Here is a 13850-nt window from a genome sequence, read left to right on the forward strand (position 1 = left end):
GCATCGATACACGTGTAAGCTCGGAAGGAATGGCGGGAGAAGGAGGGGAGAGAAGGACACATGCAGTCGAAGTAAACTAAGGTTGATGCGAAACCGATAATGTCGTCGCGCTGGCAGATCGAGGCCCGGCCATCGCGACCTCTGCCCTCCCTCCCCTCCCCTTACCACCCTCCAGACTTCCATTTCCATTCACCCTTCACGACCGTAGCCAGTTATGCGAGCTGCAGCCGCGGCACAAATATGTATTAGATTTTTGTTTGCCCGGTCGGATATTGCGAATGGGGGGAATGTCGTTCCATATGCCGTTCCGTGGACCATTCTCTCGCGTATATCACGATACAGGCGTCGTTTTTTTGTCGGTTCTACCTCTTCTCCCTCGTCCCCTTTGCGCGAATCCATTCTCTCCGGATCCTTCGTGCGAAATTTCGAATAATTTTTTTGTTCAGATTCGACCCTCGTGATGGTTATTTTCTGATGGAAGTGGAAAGAACGAGCTATTAACGAGAGATCTGATAAATTTCTCGTTGAACCGACATCTATATGAGGAGAGGATACGAAAATTTCGTGAAAAATCACGCGAATGAATCGTAGTTGCAGGAAAATATATTGGAACGCTTGGCTGGAAGAAGTAGGAGCATAACTATTCATCGTGGATACGCCTCAGGAATCTCATTCTTGAGCGTGATGAAACCGGTATGCATCCACAAATGGAAGCGTGCACAATATACCGTGAAATCGTTCTATCATGCGTGAAGACTGCTCCCATTCGAGCATCGCAGTGCCCGTATTTCGCCCGAATTTAATACGAATTAACCCTACTAACTCCGTTGCGTTCGAAGCGACGATGAACGCTTCTCGTCTCGATACGTGGACGAAGCGATACTTTGTCGATATTTACTCTATTAGAACGGAGAAAATAAGGTCGAGCAATGTTGATAATTTTTCACGGTGGACGCGATCGATCGATCCTCGTCGAGGATGGGAAACAAAATCGAAATCGCGGCGGCTCATCGCGAATGCATCCCAAGGAATCCGGTTCGGTTGCCATTATACACGGAATGCGAGTTGCATGCGGTCGTGCGATGCGCAGAACAAATCTACGAGGCGTTACAACGTGTCTGATGCATGTACGCGGATCCGTTGCCAGCGTACGCCGCTCGTATTTCAACGAGGGTATCGTTGTTGCGACGCCGCCATGATACCTCCAGTTACATCGGACGATTTACGGGCGGTGAGGGATGGAAATTTAGGGTCGAGACCTTCAAAGGTCGACTCGTTGAGACGTTTCAAACCTGTGCCCGCCATTTTCGTACAACGAGCGATGGAGATGCAGAAATTTCCAGCTTGTTTCAGACGAATTAAGAGAGATAAGAGAGAGAAAGAGGAAGCCATTTTTCCTTCTCGACACATCGAAAGATTTAACGAAATTTGCGCAAAAATAATGAGTGAAAAAAATGTGCAATCGAATATTAAAGGATTTTTTATGAAAGTTCTCTCCGGATTCTTATAAGTACAATCAATTAATTAATTAATTAGCAGAGGAGGAAAAAATTCGATCGATTATCGCGAGTTTTAAAATTATATCTTGTAGACGTTCAAATTTTTCCCCAAATATCATGGATATTGCGATCTTTTTGTTCGAGGGTGCGGCCAGCCTCTAAAGCAGGTTGATAGACGGACTATGCGAGCCATCTCTCTCGTTATTATAGCGTCTGAAAAGGCCCAACCACCGTAGGAACTACGATGCCACGGCTGATGGAGCGAATGGAAGGGGTGGGATAAAACAGAGTCGAAACAGAGTACCAACTTTCAAGTAATTAAGTGCGTCGAAACTTGGTTAAGACTCGTAATTGTGTTTTATAAGACGCCATCCCGGGATAGCTTTTCGAGCCACTGCCACCATCGTCCCCCTCTCCTGCTTTTTAACAAAGAGAACCATTGGAAATTCGTGACTCGACGTTTAGATGGAATTCGCCACGGGAGTACACTCTTTCCCGTCCAACTTTAAACGACCGTCCTTTAAAACGATCCAACTCGGAACGTTTGGCGACGAGCTGGCCAAACAAGAAAAAAAAAAAAAAAAAAAAAAAAAAAAAGAAAAAACGTCTCGATTTATAACGATACAGTTCGGTAACGATCCGTTTCGCAAGATGGGTGACCTTGTTCGCAGATTGTATGCAGATTGCGAAACTCTTTTATCCTATAAGAGTGCATTATTTCGTAACCCATATTCTTGTTTGTGAATCGAGATAATCCACGAGTCACGTTACCAGATAGGAACTTAATTTGCCACGTGTGCAACAGTGAAGCTTCTCGGCGAAACTCTCCTTTCACGTTCAACGAAATCGCTCGCGTTCCTCTCTTTCCGTTTCTTTTTTTTTTTTTTTTAATGATTTTTTTTCAGGAACGAGATAACGAGACGCGTTATCATTATTACTCGGTTAATTGCGTCTGCGATATTTCCCGCGATGGAAATAGCTTTCCGAGTAAGCTGTAACCTCCGATACAGAGTGCGTCGATATCTACTACGAAGGCAAATTTACTTACGCCAATCTCCGGTCAGGGACCAATTCTCGGTGGGAATTGCGCGTCGAACGGAAATGAGTAACGAATTGGATACGATAATTAACAAATAGGCGAGAGAGTTTGCCGACCCATATACACCGCATATACGCAATTTTCCAAGGGAAAGATTAGTTTTTCCCCTCACCGTGTCGCGAAATTGTGAAGAAGCAAAAAAAGAAAAATCGTATCTTCGCTCGATTAGTCATCCACGAGTTGTTCTCGTTACTAGGCTCGAAATCGAGAGAATTGGAAACGAGCGCAATCTGGCTATAAAGACTATCTATCGAGGCATCAAAATATCGCGATGAAGAAGACTTCGTGTTGAATCATCGTGACATCTATATACGAAAAGAGCAGCAGAATCCACGATAATAAAGAGGGAGGAAGAACGGAGAGAACGAATCGATCGGGTATCGTACAATTAGCTAATGTACATGGTCGCGAATTTTTACGAGCTGCGTAAAATTCGTTTTCTCAGACGTCCAACCCCGTTGATAATTGTGCCCCGTAACGTTTAACTCTCTCTTTTCTCTTTCTTTTCGACGCGAGAACGAAAAGTTCGTAATAAACTTTACACACTCGCCTCTTCTACTCGACAGTCTTTTTTTTTTTTCACCAATCGGCCGTCCGATACGAGATCGATAGCCATGAAAAAGAAACGAGCGGTCGGATCGCGTGTCGGGCAGGTTCAACAACGGCTCGTAAATTCTTAGTAAAAGTCAGTCGTTAATCGATCGGGAAGGAAGCCTCTCGAGTATTTTTAACGCTGGCTGCCTTTGAAACTCATCGAACCGCGACCAGGTGAGGAGGAATTTCCACGATCGTCGTCGCCATCGACCAGCGATACTATTTTCCTCGCCTCGTCCAACCGACAACGCGTTCGCGTGGACGCGTCGAGAGGTCATCTGCGTCTTTAACGAGCTTCTCTCCTCGATAACTACATATATCAAAGTATATACAAATCAAACATCGTCGTGATTTCCAGCCAGCGTCTTCGTTATTCGTCATCGTCGAACGAGATTGCAACGAGCCATGGCCTGGCCCTTCCTCGACCTTTCCATGTGAAACGCGCGTTTTTTTCGTGCGTTTCCATCCTGGCTGCGCGTTTGGTCAGGGTCGATACGAGAAAAAAAAATACGGGAAAATTTACACGAAAAAGTGAGGGACCGTGCTCGAGTTCGAGTAGAAACGAAAGCTGTTAACACCTGCCGCGATATCGATGCGATGGCAGGTCGATCAGTCGAAACAAGGCGATTAATCGGGGCGACGAATAATCTTGGGATAATTGAGACGAGTGATGGGATGCGGTTTGTCAAGCGAACTAGTAGCGCGGGGATTTGCTTCAGGCTTATCGAGAATGCGTTCGGCTGGATCACATTTAAATGCAGACACATGGAGGGACGTATTATCTTTTTAACGAGCAGCGGCTGGTCGGGATGGGAGGAGGGGGGGGAGTTGTTCATTCGCTCGCTAAATTGCACATTTACAACGCACAATCGACAACAGACGGTGGGAAGGAAGAAAGACGAGCGAAGCATATTCGATGACTTTTAAATCAGCCCGTTAACGTGTAGCACGGGTAGATCCGTGGGTCGCGTGTTGTTAATTATTTGATTACGCGAGTTTTCGTGATTACGCGAGGGCGGTGTTTGTAAAAAAGTCAGGGAATATGCTCGAAAGGAGGACGCATCAGGGGACGCATAACTTACGATTCACTCCGTGGATGACCATCGTGGTCGTGTTTTACGCAACTATAAAAAATGTCCTCGATAGCTCCACTGGTTCCCGAAGCGAAACTCGTGCACGAACGGCTCGGTGTTTTTCCACCCTCTCACGAGGTTAACTCATCCTTCTTTTTTTTTTTTTTTTTTCCTCGCGGACGAAATTCACGGACGGGTGAACGATAAGCGATGCAAGTAATCCCCGTTCGATTGGCACGGAGGGAAAATAAAAAAAGAAAAAAATACGCGAACAGTTTCTAACACATTTTTTCGCGTGTATCGGTGGGACCGATAGGGACGCGAATAACAAATCACAGAGGACGGAAGAGAAACAAACGAAACTCGCCACAGCTACTGGAAAACACGGCGCTTTTAGTTCGATTCCATCCGACGACCATCGGTTTCGAAAAAAAAAAAAAAATACAAACACCGCAACACCGCGAAACGCGTTGAGTGCCCCGTAGTATAGACTTCGAGAATCGGTAAAGTAGGTGTGGAGGAAAATTACGACGATTTTTAAGGTCAGTAGCGGACAAATGGCACCCCGAGACGTTGGGGCGTCGCGGTCGTCGCAGTGACTGGCGAGACTCGCGGCTACCCCCACCAATTCTAACCCCTTCCAACGATTCTCTTTCACCCTCTCGCATCCCCACGCTTCTCCCACCATGGGCCCCCCAACCTCTATATATTCTCCTCTCCTTCTTTTTCTCGCGCTTCGAAATATCATCCCTTCGTCGTTTCGTCTCGCGTCTCTTTTCCTTCCAACCCTTTCTTCTTCTTCTCCTTCTTCTTCTTCTTCTTCGTCTTCTTCTCCTCTTCTTTCTCCTCTTTTCCCTAACTTTGTCCGTTTCTTTCTTCCTCCTTTCTTCCCCCGATCCTCGTACACGCGAGAGAACCGTCCTCCTCCTAGCTCCTCTTCCTTCTCTTCTCCCTTTTTCCCACGCTCCACCTCCTTCTCTTTCCTTTCCTTCGTCGAGCTCGCTCCCGCTTCCACCCTCTCCCTTAGTCGCTCTACAACCCCCCAGACGCTGGCCAAGCGAGTGGTCACGTGATCGTTAGCTCGGCCAATCATGCGCCGGATGACGTCATCCGCAGGGGTTCTCACAACGAGTAACGGGCAACGAGCCGTGAACGCGTATTTGCGGATCTCGGGAGACGTTGGTGGAAGGGATGGATGTGTTGGTGCGGTCTGTTCGATCTCGGGACGATGTGTGACGCAATGGCAGGACTGTCGATCCTTCCGATCCTCGGGGAAAGATTAAAGTACCGGGGAACCACGTCCACGAACAAAACAGCCTTTCATGTTTTCCGCGATACTCTCTCTCTCTCTCTCTCTCTCTTCTCTGCGTCCCCTCGATATCCGACCGTTTAAACGCTGTTACGTGCTCGCGGGAGTGATGTAATAGATAGAAATATAAAGGAAGAAAGAAAAAGAGAGAGAGAGAGAGAGAGAGAGAGAGAGAGAGAAGGGCCAAGAAAAAGGTAAGTATAATTTTCACGTGGAGTACGTGGAGAATTAAGAACGCGACGTAGAGAAGATGATCCGTTTAAAGGTATTCTCGGAACGAGAGCGTTTGTATTGGAAACGTTCGATTCGACTCGTTAAAAGAGATCACGGGACGTGACACGGTGGTGGCGCCCCTATAAATTGCGACACGATGCAACGCATGCCAAGCACCATTTTTCTATGCTCCCCGGGAAATAGGTTAGCGCCGAAAACTTTCCTCTTTGTATTCCACGCTCGGGGAAAGGTTTTTCCAACGTGACGCCACGAGGTGTCGTCGTGGCCGCGTTCTAGTTGAAATGAAATTCCGCCAACCATAAAAAGGGATTGAAAGGGAGAAGGAAGAGAACGAGGAAAGAAAGAAGGGAAATGGACGTGAAGCCGGTGGTAAATCAACCGTGTAGGTGTTTTCCTCCGAAAAATTTCCACGGGAAAATCGCCTTAACGCCGAGCGGGCAGCGCGATTCCAACCGTCACCCGGTGGATCGGCACCGCTGCCAGATGTGGATTTATCGGGAAAACTTTTACGTGCGTCCAAAAAAAAAAAGAAACTCGTCCGTAAATCTTACGTACGTCGTAAAAATTTTCCATTCCCTCCTCCTCCTCCTCCTCCTCATTCTTTTATTTGCGTTTCTCCACCGACTTTTCTCCCCGGGAACCCCGGCTAACCCTCGCCCCTCCCGGCTCGACATAACGCGAGTTAATCCGCGGCGTAAACAGTTGATGAATAAACGAGGTGCGCGGCCACGAACAATCGACACGTCGGCGAAGCTTTTCGCTTCGCAAAATTGTTTGCTTATTCGCCGTGAAAATGATCGATTATGAAATTCGGCTCGTTCGCTTCGATCCAGTTTTTTCCCCAATTTCGAATCTCGAAACCGATTGATAACGCGATCGGGGCAAAGGGACGGGAAGAAACGAACTGGACGATCTCTCTCTCTCTCTCTTCTCGCCTTCCCACCGTTTCGAAAACGTCATCCGGACGATCGATGACTCCATTAACAGGGGATATTCTCGCGTGAATAGAGATGATCGGGATTATTTTATAAGGGCAATGAACGCGATAGCATCGGGAAAAATCTGTATAATCTGACGATATATCGACGTCCGTTCGCATACGCTTTGATTTATGGATGGAGATAGAAACGTTTTGGGAATATAAACGTTTCTTCGATTCCCCGGGAACGATACGCGTGATACGCGTTTTGCGAGCGTTGTCGCTGGCCCGGCGTGGCGAATCGCGGCCGACCCACCCACCGGTTAAACTTGACGTTTATAAGCAGAACGTAATTATTGGTTATTAACCGAGCAGGATGCGCCCTGCACCTCGTAATTTTCGCATTAATGAAATTGATTCATCGAATCCATATAGCAAATTAAATTCCGGCATCGTGCCGCGTAATCAACGTTTGCGGGGAAACGGAGCGTGAGTTTCGCCGCGTGAAACGTAAATGTTAACGTTAACGGGGACGAAGCGCGAACGAAAAACATGCGCTCCTTCGTCTCTTCTTCTTCTTCTTTTTCATCTATTTTTGTTTCTCTCGCGCCTCCGCTCTCTCCTTGTTCTTTTCCGTTTTCGAGGTTTCATTTGCAACTAGCATTCGGTCAGTGGGTAGCTTTCCTCGGGATAAAGAACCGGGGCAATGGCATGGAGGTTGCGCCATTCCTTTGATTCTCTCTCTCTCTCTCTCTCTCTTTCTCTCTACCTGGATACGCCAAAAGCGAGCAGCAAACTCGGGGAAAGACGCGTAATTAAAAGCGCGTTCCAGCACTTAATAATCGCGCGCCGCAATTTAATTTCAAATCCATTTTGCGCCGCTCTTTTCACCGCGCGTTTCCCACCGCTGCAAATGTATTGGTTTTTCCAGATCCGCTCGAATCTGCCCTCTATCGCAGAGAACGTGAAACGGGGTAAGGATCGAAAAAAGAAAAAGGAGAGTAGAGACGCGCGCGCTTGTAACGAGATTAATCATTTTTTCTTCGAGGAGAGAGAGAGAGAGGAGAAAAGCATCCCTTCGTTTTCATTACGTTTCATCTCGAGCGATCGTTCACGGATTGGCCAGGATCCTCTTTCGAGGAGAATCGAGTCCTCAAGTCACGTTTGTTCGATAACCGATATCCCTGCTGTTTCCATCGCGTTAAGAATCATCGATGCGTAATACAACCTTTTTACGCGCCACGATTTCCCTCTATTTTTTTTTTTTTTTTTTTGCCAACTATATACGTTTTTTGAGGGGAGAGGGGAGGCTTTTTTTTTTACATTGCTCTATCTCGGTGTCATTGCACGTGAATTCCGCGCGAATATCCGCGATTTTCCAGCCCGGCCGGGAACAGTTATAAATTTACGATCCCTTCGGAATCGCCACCCCCTATCGTGATGAAAAACGTAATCGATAATAAACTCCGCTTTTACAAAAGCGAAACCTTTCTTTTCGAAGGTTTTAAACAAAAAAAAAAAAAAAAAAAGAAATTGCGAATTTATGTTTCTTCTTACATGTTACACGCGCGTTTCGCAGATAATTCGTTACGCAGATAAGAATCAATCGATAAATCAAAGTCGATATCGCGGAATCGAAACTATTACTAATAAAAAATAGAGTGAACAAATGATCTTCCGATCGAACGACACTTTCGCTGCAAAATACGAGTTGTGAATCTGTTCATCGTCGTTTGTACCGTTGCACCGACCGAAACATCTGCCGTGCCGATGGCCCACACAAATCACCCCTAGGAACGGTATCGCGTAGCCGTTGAATAGGCGGCTGTCTGTGGATGACAGGAACGCAAAAAAAAAAAAAAAAAAAAAAAAAATCGACCCATGTGTAGGTGTCAATGGAGCAATAACCGAGTACTCTTGGTCCACCGATCAAGAAACTGTATCAATCGTGGAACGAACACGCGGGACACGTGTGTACAAACTGTTTGAAATTCGAGATGTTTGCCGATTCGAAGGGGACAGAGTAAATACGAGAGAAGTGACGCGATAAAAGTGACGAGTGAGGCGTAAACGTCAACCGCGTTAATTCACGCTATAAAAGGGGGGTGATATTACATCTCTCTCTCTCTCCTCTCTTTCTCTCTTCCAAGAAGAAATCGCCTCCACGGACTTATTCCGGAATTAAACGATCAAGTTGTCGGGTACGTCGGCTAAGAGATTCTAGGATTTTTCTCCGACCGGAGGGGAAGAAAGAAAGAGAGAGAGAGAGAGAAAGAAAAGAAGAAATCATAGTGTGACGGCCATCGTATTTTTACGACACGCGCCAACAACGACAACGTTCGTTCGTGGCACGAGTCTTGCATCTACCAGTCCTCTACGGATGTTTTTTATCGTCGTCCTTTTCATCGTTCGTTCAACGCCTCCCCCAGTCGCATGTAGGTTACGCGGATTAATACTCTCGAGAGGGACTACGATGGAACTTTGGTGACGAAAACGGGAGAGAAAGCGGGCGAGGAGGAGAAAGGAAACAAAAAAAAAAAATAGGTTCGAAAAGTCGGAAAGAAGAGAAGGAAAAGAGCGGGGTCGATTCGATTGGATTTATTCCCCGCCGCAAGGACTCGGAGGAATGGTGTGGCGGAGAGAAATGGCGGAAGACAAAAGGGAGAAAGAAATGGGGAGCGAGGGAGAGAAAACTGGGAAGAGTTGGAGAAGAGCGGTGAAAGGAAAGAAAAGGAGAGGGAGGGGAAGGGAAGGAAGAAAGGAGGTAAAGGGAGAGGGAAAAAAGAGAAGGGTGCCTGGAGGGTTTGCATATTTTTTTTTTTTTTTCATCCATTTAACGATCACCCACCGGTCGTACTCTCTGCAGGCAGGGGGCGAGGGGGGGCAAGGGGCAAGTGTGGATTACGAGGATGTGGCACTTTTTAGCGATGAAAAAAAGTATGTCGCATTAATTAAAAGCGACACCGACAGTGAACGCAATTACGGGGGTTGCGCGACGCGGTGGGTTCATTTGGGGCCTCGCGTTTTCACCGAGCAACCTGTTTTTCGCTTATTTTTGTTCCCTTTTTCCGTTTCCTTACCCCCATCGCGCGGCCTCTTTCCTATTTCTCGGTTCGCGTGTCGCGACTTCGGAAAAATCGTGACACGCTTCTTTCGGGATTATTCCAGGCCGAGGGTGGTGCCAGTGCCGTAATTAACGCGCCGCCGTATTTAAACGTGGAAATTTTTTCGCGCGAGTTTGAAAAAAAAAAAAAAAAAAAAAAAAAAAAAAAGAAACCAAGAAAAATCGCGAGTCTTCGATACCTTCTTTTAAAGAAAAGATTAAATACATCGATCCGACCTCCGAGGATCGTTTCGCTTTCGATTCGCCACCCAACGCGAATTCTTCTCCCACTCGCTCGCGGAGATTCCGTTAAGAATCGAAGGAGACGAGGCTGGACGAAGGAAGACGAAGGAGAAAGGGAGGTGGTTGTTCACCCATCTCCTAACTACGGGGGACGTGCCGCCATGCCCTCTGGCAATTTCCGTCCTCGAATTGAAATGTTATTACGTTAGCGACGCGTTCCGGTTACCCGTCCACCACCCCTTTCCCTACCCCTTTCTCTCTTTCTTCCCTGTCTTATGTCCCCCGTTGTCCTGTCCCAAATGCGATTTCACTTCGCTGCTCGACGAAATGAAACGAAACCGAGGAGGAAGCAAACAGGGGAATTCGAGGGAGAGAACAACGAGACCAAAGTCTTCCATTGGAAAACTCGGCCTATTATTCGGCGGGGCAGAGAAGTGTCAAGAAACGTCGAATTGCTAATCCTTTCGTCGAATCACCCCCATTTCGTGTTTCGTCTCATCCAAAAAAAAAAAAAAGAAAAAATCGAAACTAAATCCGTTTCGATCGGCCGGGTCGAGAGCGAAGAAGTCTTCCTCGTAGGGAAGGAACTATGTCCATTACGCGATCACATATCCGACTGAAAGAGGTTCTCCGGGACTCCATTTCGCGTTCTCGCAAAGCGACGGCCCGATACGGAGGAATGCGGCCTGGATATTTCCGTCTGCGCCGGTATTTCCGGCTTTCGTTCTGATAAAACGTTAGGGAAGGGAGGAGGAAGGAGGAAGATTTGTGCGGGCCGAGAACAGGGTAACCAGAATGCAACCATCCTTCCCTCCCTCCCCAGGAAATCGCTGATCCGAATGTCTTCGACGTACACTTGCCGACGTGTGTTGCGCGCGTGTGTGTATGCGTACACCGATTTTAACGGCGTACCAACTCCTTGCCGGAAACTCCAAACTTCCTGCGGGGCGTACGGTGTTGCGTGGAAAACTCTCGAGTAGAATAAGACGCAAAGTGGTCGGGCCGAGTGGTATCGAGAATTGAATTTGCGTTCGTCGACGTATACGTTATCGAGGGAATCGCTCGTTCAGGAAAATTTTTCGATCGATGATGAGTCATTCTCCGTGGAATTAAATAGTTAAAGAAGAAAAATATCTCGCTTAGGATGCTTCATCTGATTGGATCGTCAAAGTCACGTTCGTTTATCACGCTCGTCATCGATGATTACATCTTGGACGTATTTTTTATTGTTCTCACGAGAAGCTCTAAAATATGGTTCGAATCGTTCGAGTCGTCCTCGTTTAACGGATAACGCGATCGTAAATTACGATACATTCATTCCATTCCCTCTTCCATTTCGTTAATCGTCGCTCTTGCTTTGTTCCTCGCCTTTTGTCGCGGCTAAATGCTCGCGTTCTCGCCGCTCGTACGAAACCAATCCCGCCCGTAAGGACGTATTGTGTCACGCCCACCAGTCTTTTTTATCCGATGCGTCAAGAAAAAAAGTGCTAGAGAAGAAAGAGATAATAGCGAACGAGAAGCGAGTCGGAGTGCCTCGAAAACAGGAATATTCCGGTGGTTTAATGCCTGGCTGCGGTGTTCTTTCGCCGCGAAAAGAGGGTTTGAAGATAGTATTCGTTCCTCTCTTTATTTTCTCTCCTCCAAGTCTGGGATGAGGAGGCGGACGAAGAAATGGGGTGGTACAAAGAAATCGTGAAGTAAAGAAGAGAATCATTTTGAACGCCGAAACTTGCGCGAGAGAGGGTTGAAGCGGAGATAAAGACGGCGAGCATGATGGAGGATCTTCCTTTCGAGCCAAGGAAACGAACGGAAGAGAAGAACGGAAGAAAGGGAAGGGGGATAAAAGACGGTCGGCCAAAAAGAATTGGCCAAATCTCGTGACTTTTATTAACAACCGACCGTGTTAATCTTCACCACCCATAAATTCATCCGACGAGAATTGCCATCTTATGCCATCCCTCCTCCTCGAGATCCGACAACTTGACGAAATCTCAACCGACCTACGTGACGTCTTTTCTTTTTCCACGCTTTTCGAATCCCATTCGAACGAAGGGATAATTATTGGATATTCTCGTTCTATCCGTGTACGATCGTGTGTGACTGTGTTTCGATTCGAAAATGAATCCACGAGTGGTTAAAATCACGGACGGTAAATGGAGAGGGTAAATACCTATCCATCGATTCCGCGAACGACAAATATTTAATTACAAGGAAGAATAGTTGATTCGCGTGGCGTAAATGACGAGCTCCGGAGAAGAAGATTGGAATGGATCGAAAGAAAGAAAGAAAGAAAGAAAAAAAGGAGGAAATGGAGGCTTTCGATCTCCCACCCCTCTCTCATTATCCGCGTCCATTATCCCGTTTTCGATTCTTCCTTCGTGCTTCCTTTTCCCTCCCCTCTCGAGACTAACAGCTGGCCGAATTACATCGAACGTAATTTCTTCCGAAAGCATTAATTAGCTTATCCGGAGCTATCAATTTGCGATCCCCGCCGCAATTCAAGCTGCACGCGAGGCAACTCGCTCCCCGTCTCGATCGATGCGTGGAAAAAAATTTCTTCGTTCGTTTTTCCCAAAGCTTCGGTATTCGGAAAGCTTCTCCTCTCGGCATTTCGAGACAACATCGAAAGTTCAACGAAACGTTAATCGAGTGTATCGGGACGAGGAGGACCGATGGGAGGATAGAAAAATTAGAACGAATGGAACGAGCGAAACGAGAGCAAGATAAATGTACAGGACTCGAGACGACAAGGAGATAGGGGCGAGGTAGGAGCGGTGAATGGCTCCTCGCCATTCGCCTCTACTCGCACTTTGAAAATCTCGCTTCGAGGGAGCAGGCGAGCTCGCCTCTCTCCTCGATCTCTCGCCTCTCCTCGCTTCGTATTCGCGTACACCGAGTTTTCAGGGAAACCTTATACGCCACTTCGATCCCCCGACAGGACTTTTGCGCCGCGTTTCCAAAGCCCCGCGGCGAAACTGGCACGGAACGAGTCTCTTCACCCTCTACGTATCTAGACATTTATATATACACGTATACATATATGCGTATATATATGTATACATATGTATATGTACGTACATATACCCATCCACGAGGTGCAATTTGCATGCTCGTCCTCGTTTTAAAGCCTACCGGTGATTTCCGGAGTCATAGTTTCTATACGAAAACTCGACCCGAATCCCGCCCTCTTACTCCCCTCCAACTCTTCCTCGCCCGCGATCACACACGTACACACGCATCTTCCACACCCATTCCTTCCATCGGGAATGATTTTTCCCGGAATTGATAAAATATCGGCGGGCAAGTCGAATATTTAAACGCGCCACGCTCTATTTTTCACGAATAAACGACCGGGAATATCGTTCCTCCGACGAACGAAACGAACGTCGCGTACGGGATGAAGAGTTTTCGTTATGAAAAAAATACTCGTCTGTCCGCGAACGCGTCAATAATGTAGAGAAAAATGTACAAGGAAAGTGGAGTATTCGATATCGATAAATATGAAAATGGAATAATGCGTGACCGGTCTTTGCACTCGTTTTGCCAAGGATATTAAAATATCGATGTCAACAGGGAAGGTGGAAAGGGGCGTCCTACTTTGGATATTATCGATGGAGGAAAAGGGCCGAGAATTAGCCGCGGAACGAGGAATGGCGGAAGCACGTGTACCGGAGAGCTCCGCAGGAAGCTGGGGGTCTTTCCTTTGAATGCGCTTAATTGCGAGAACAGTTTCGTTTGGAGGAGGGAGGGAGGGAGGGAGGAGCAGACGGCCCTGAC

The 13850-nt window shown here is 47.1% G+C and overlaps 1 protein-coding gene across 9 annotated transcripts in view; it reads right to left on the minus strand.

The window, feature by feature from the left end:
• LOC102676017 (protein Fe65 homolog) overlaps positions 1-13850 on the minus strand; it is a 122391-nt gene that overhangs the window by 75446 nt on the left and 33095 nt on the right. Inside the window, exon 1 of one of the 9 annotated variants that reach the window (XM_006622358.2) lies at positions 4275-4867. The exons of the other annotated variants lie outside the window; for them this stretch is intronic. Within the exon in view, the coding sequence (XP_006622421.1) occupies positions 4275-4296 (22 nt within the window). The 5' untranslated portion in view covers positions 4297-4867. Of the gene's footprint in view, positions 1-4274; positions 4868-13850 lie in introns of those variants that run through there. 9 annotated transcript variants of the gene reach the window in all.

This window comes from Apis dorsata, unplaced genomic scaffold (assembly GCF_000469605.1).
Source record: "Apis dorsata unplaced genomic scaffold, Apis dorsata 1.3 scaffold_683, whole genome shotgun sequence".
Lineage (NCBI taxonomy): Eukaryota > Metazoa > Arthropoda > Insecta > Hymenoptera > Apidae > Apis > Apis dorsata.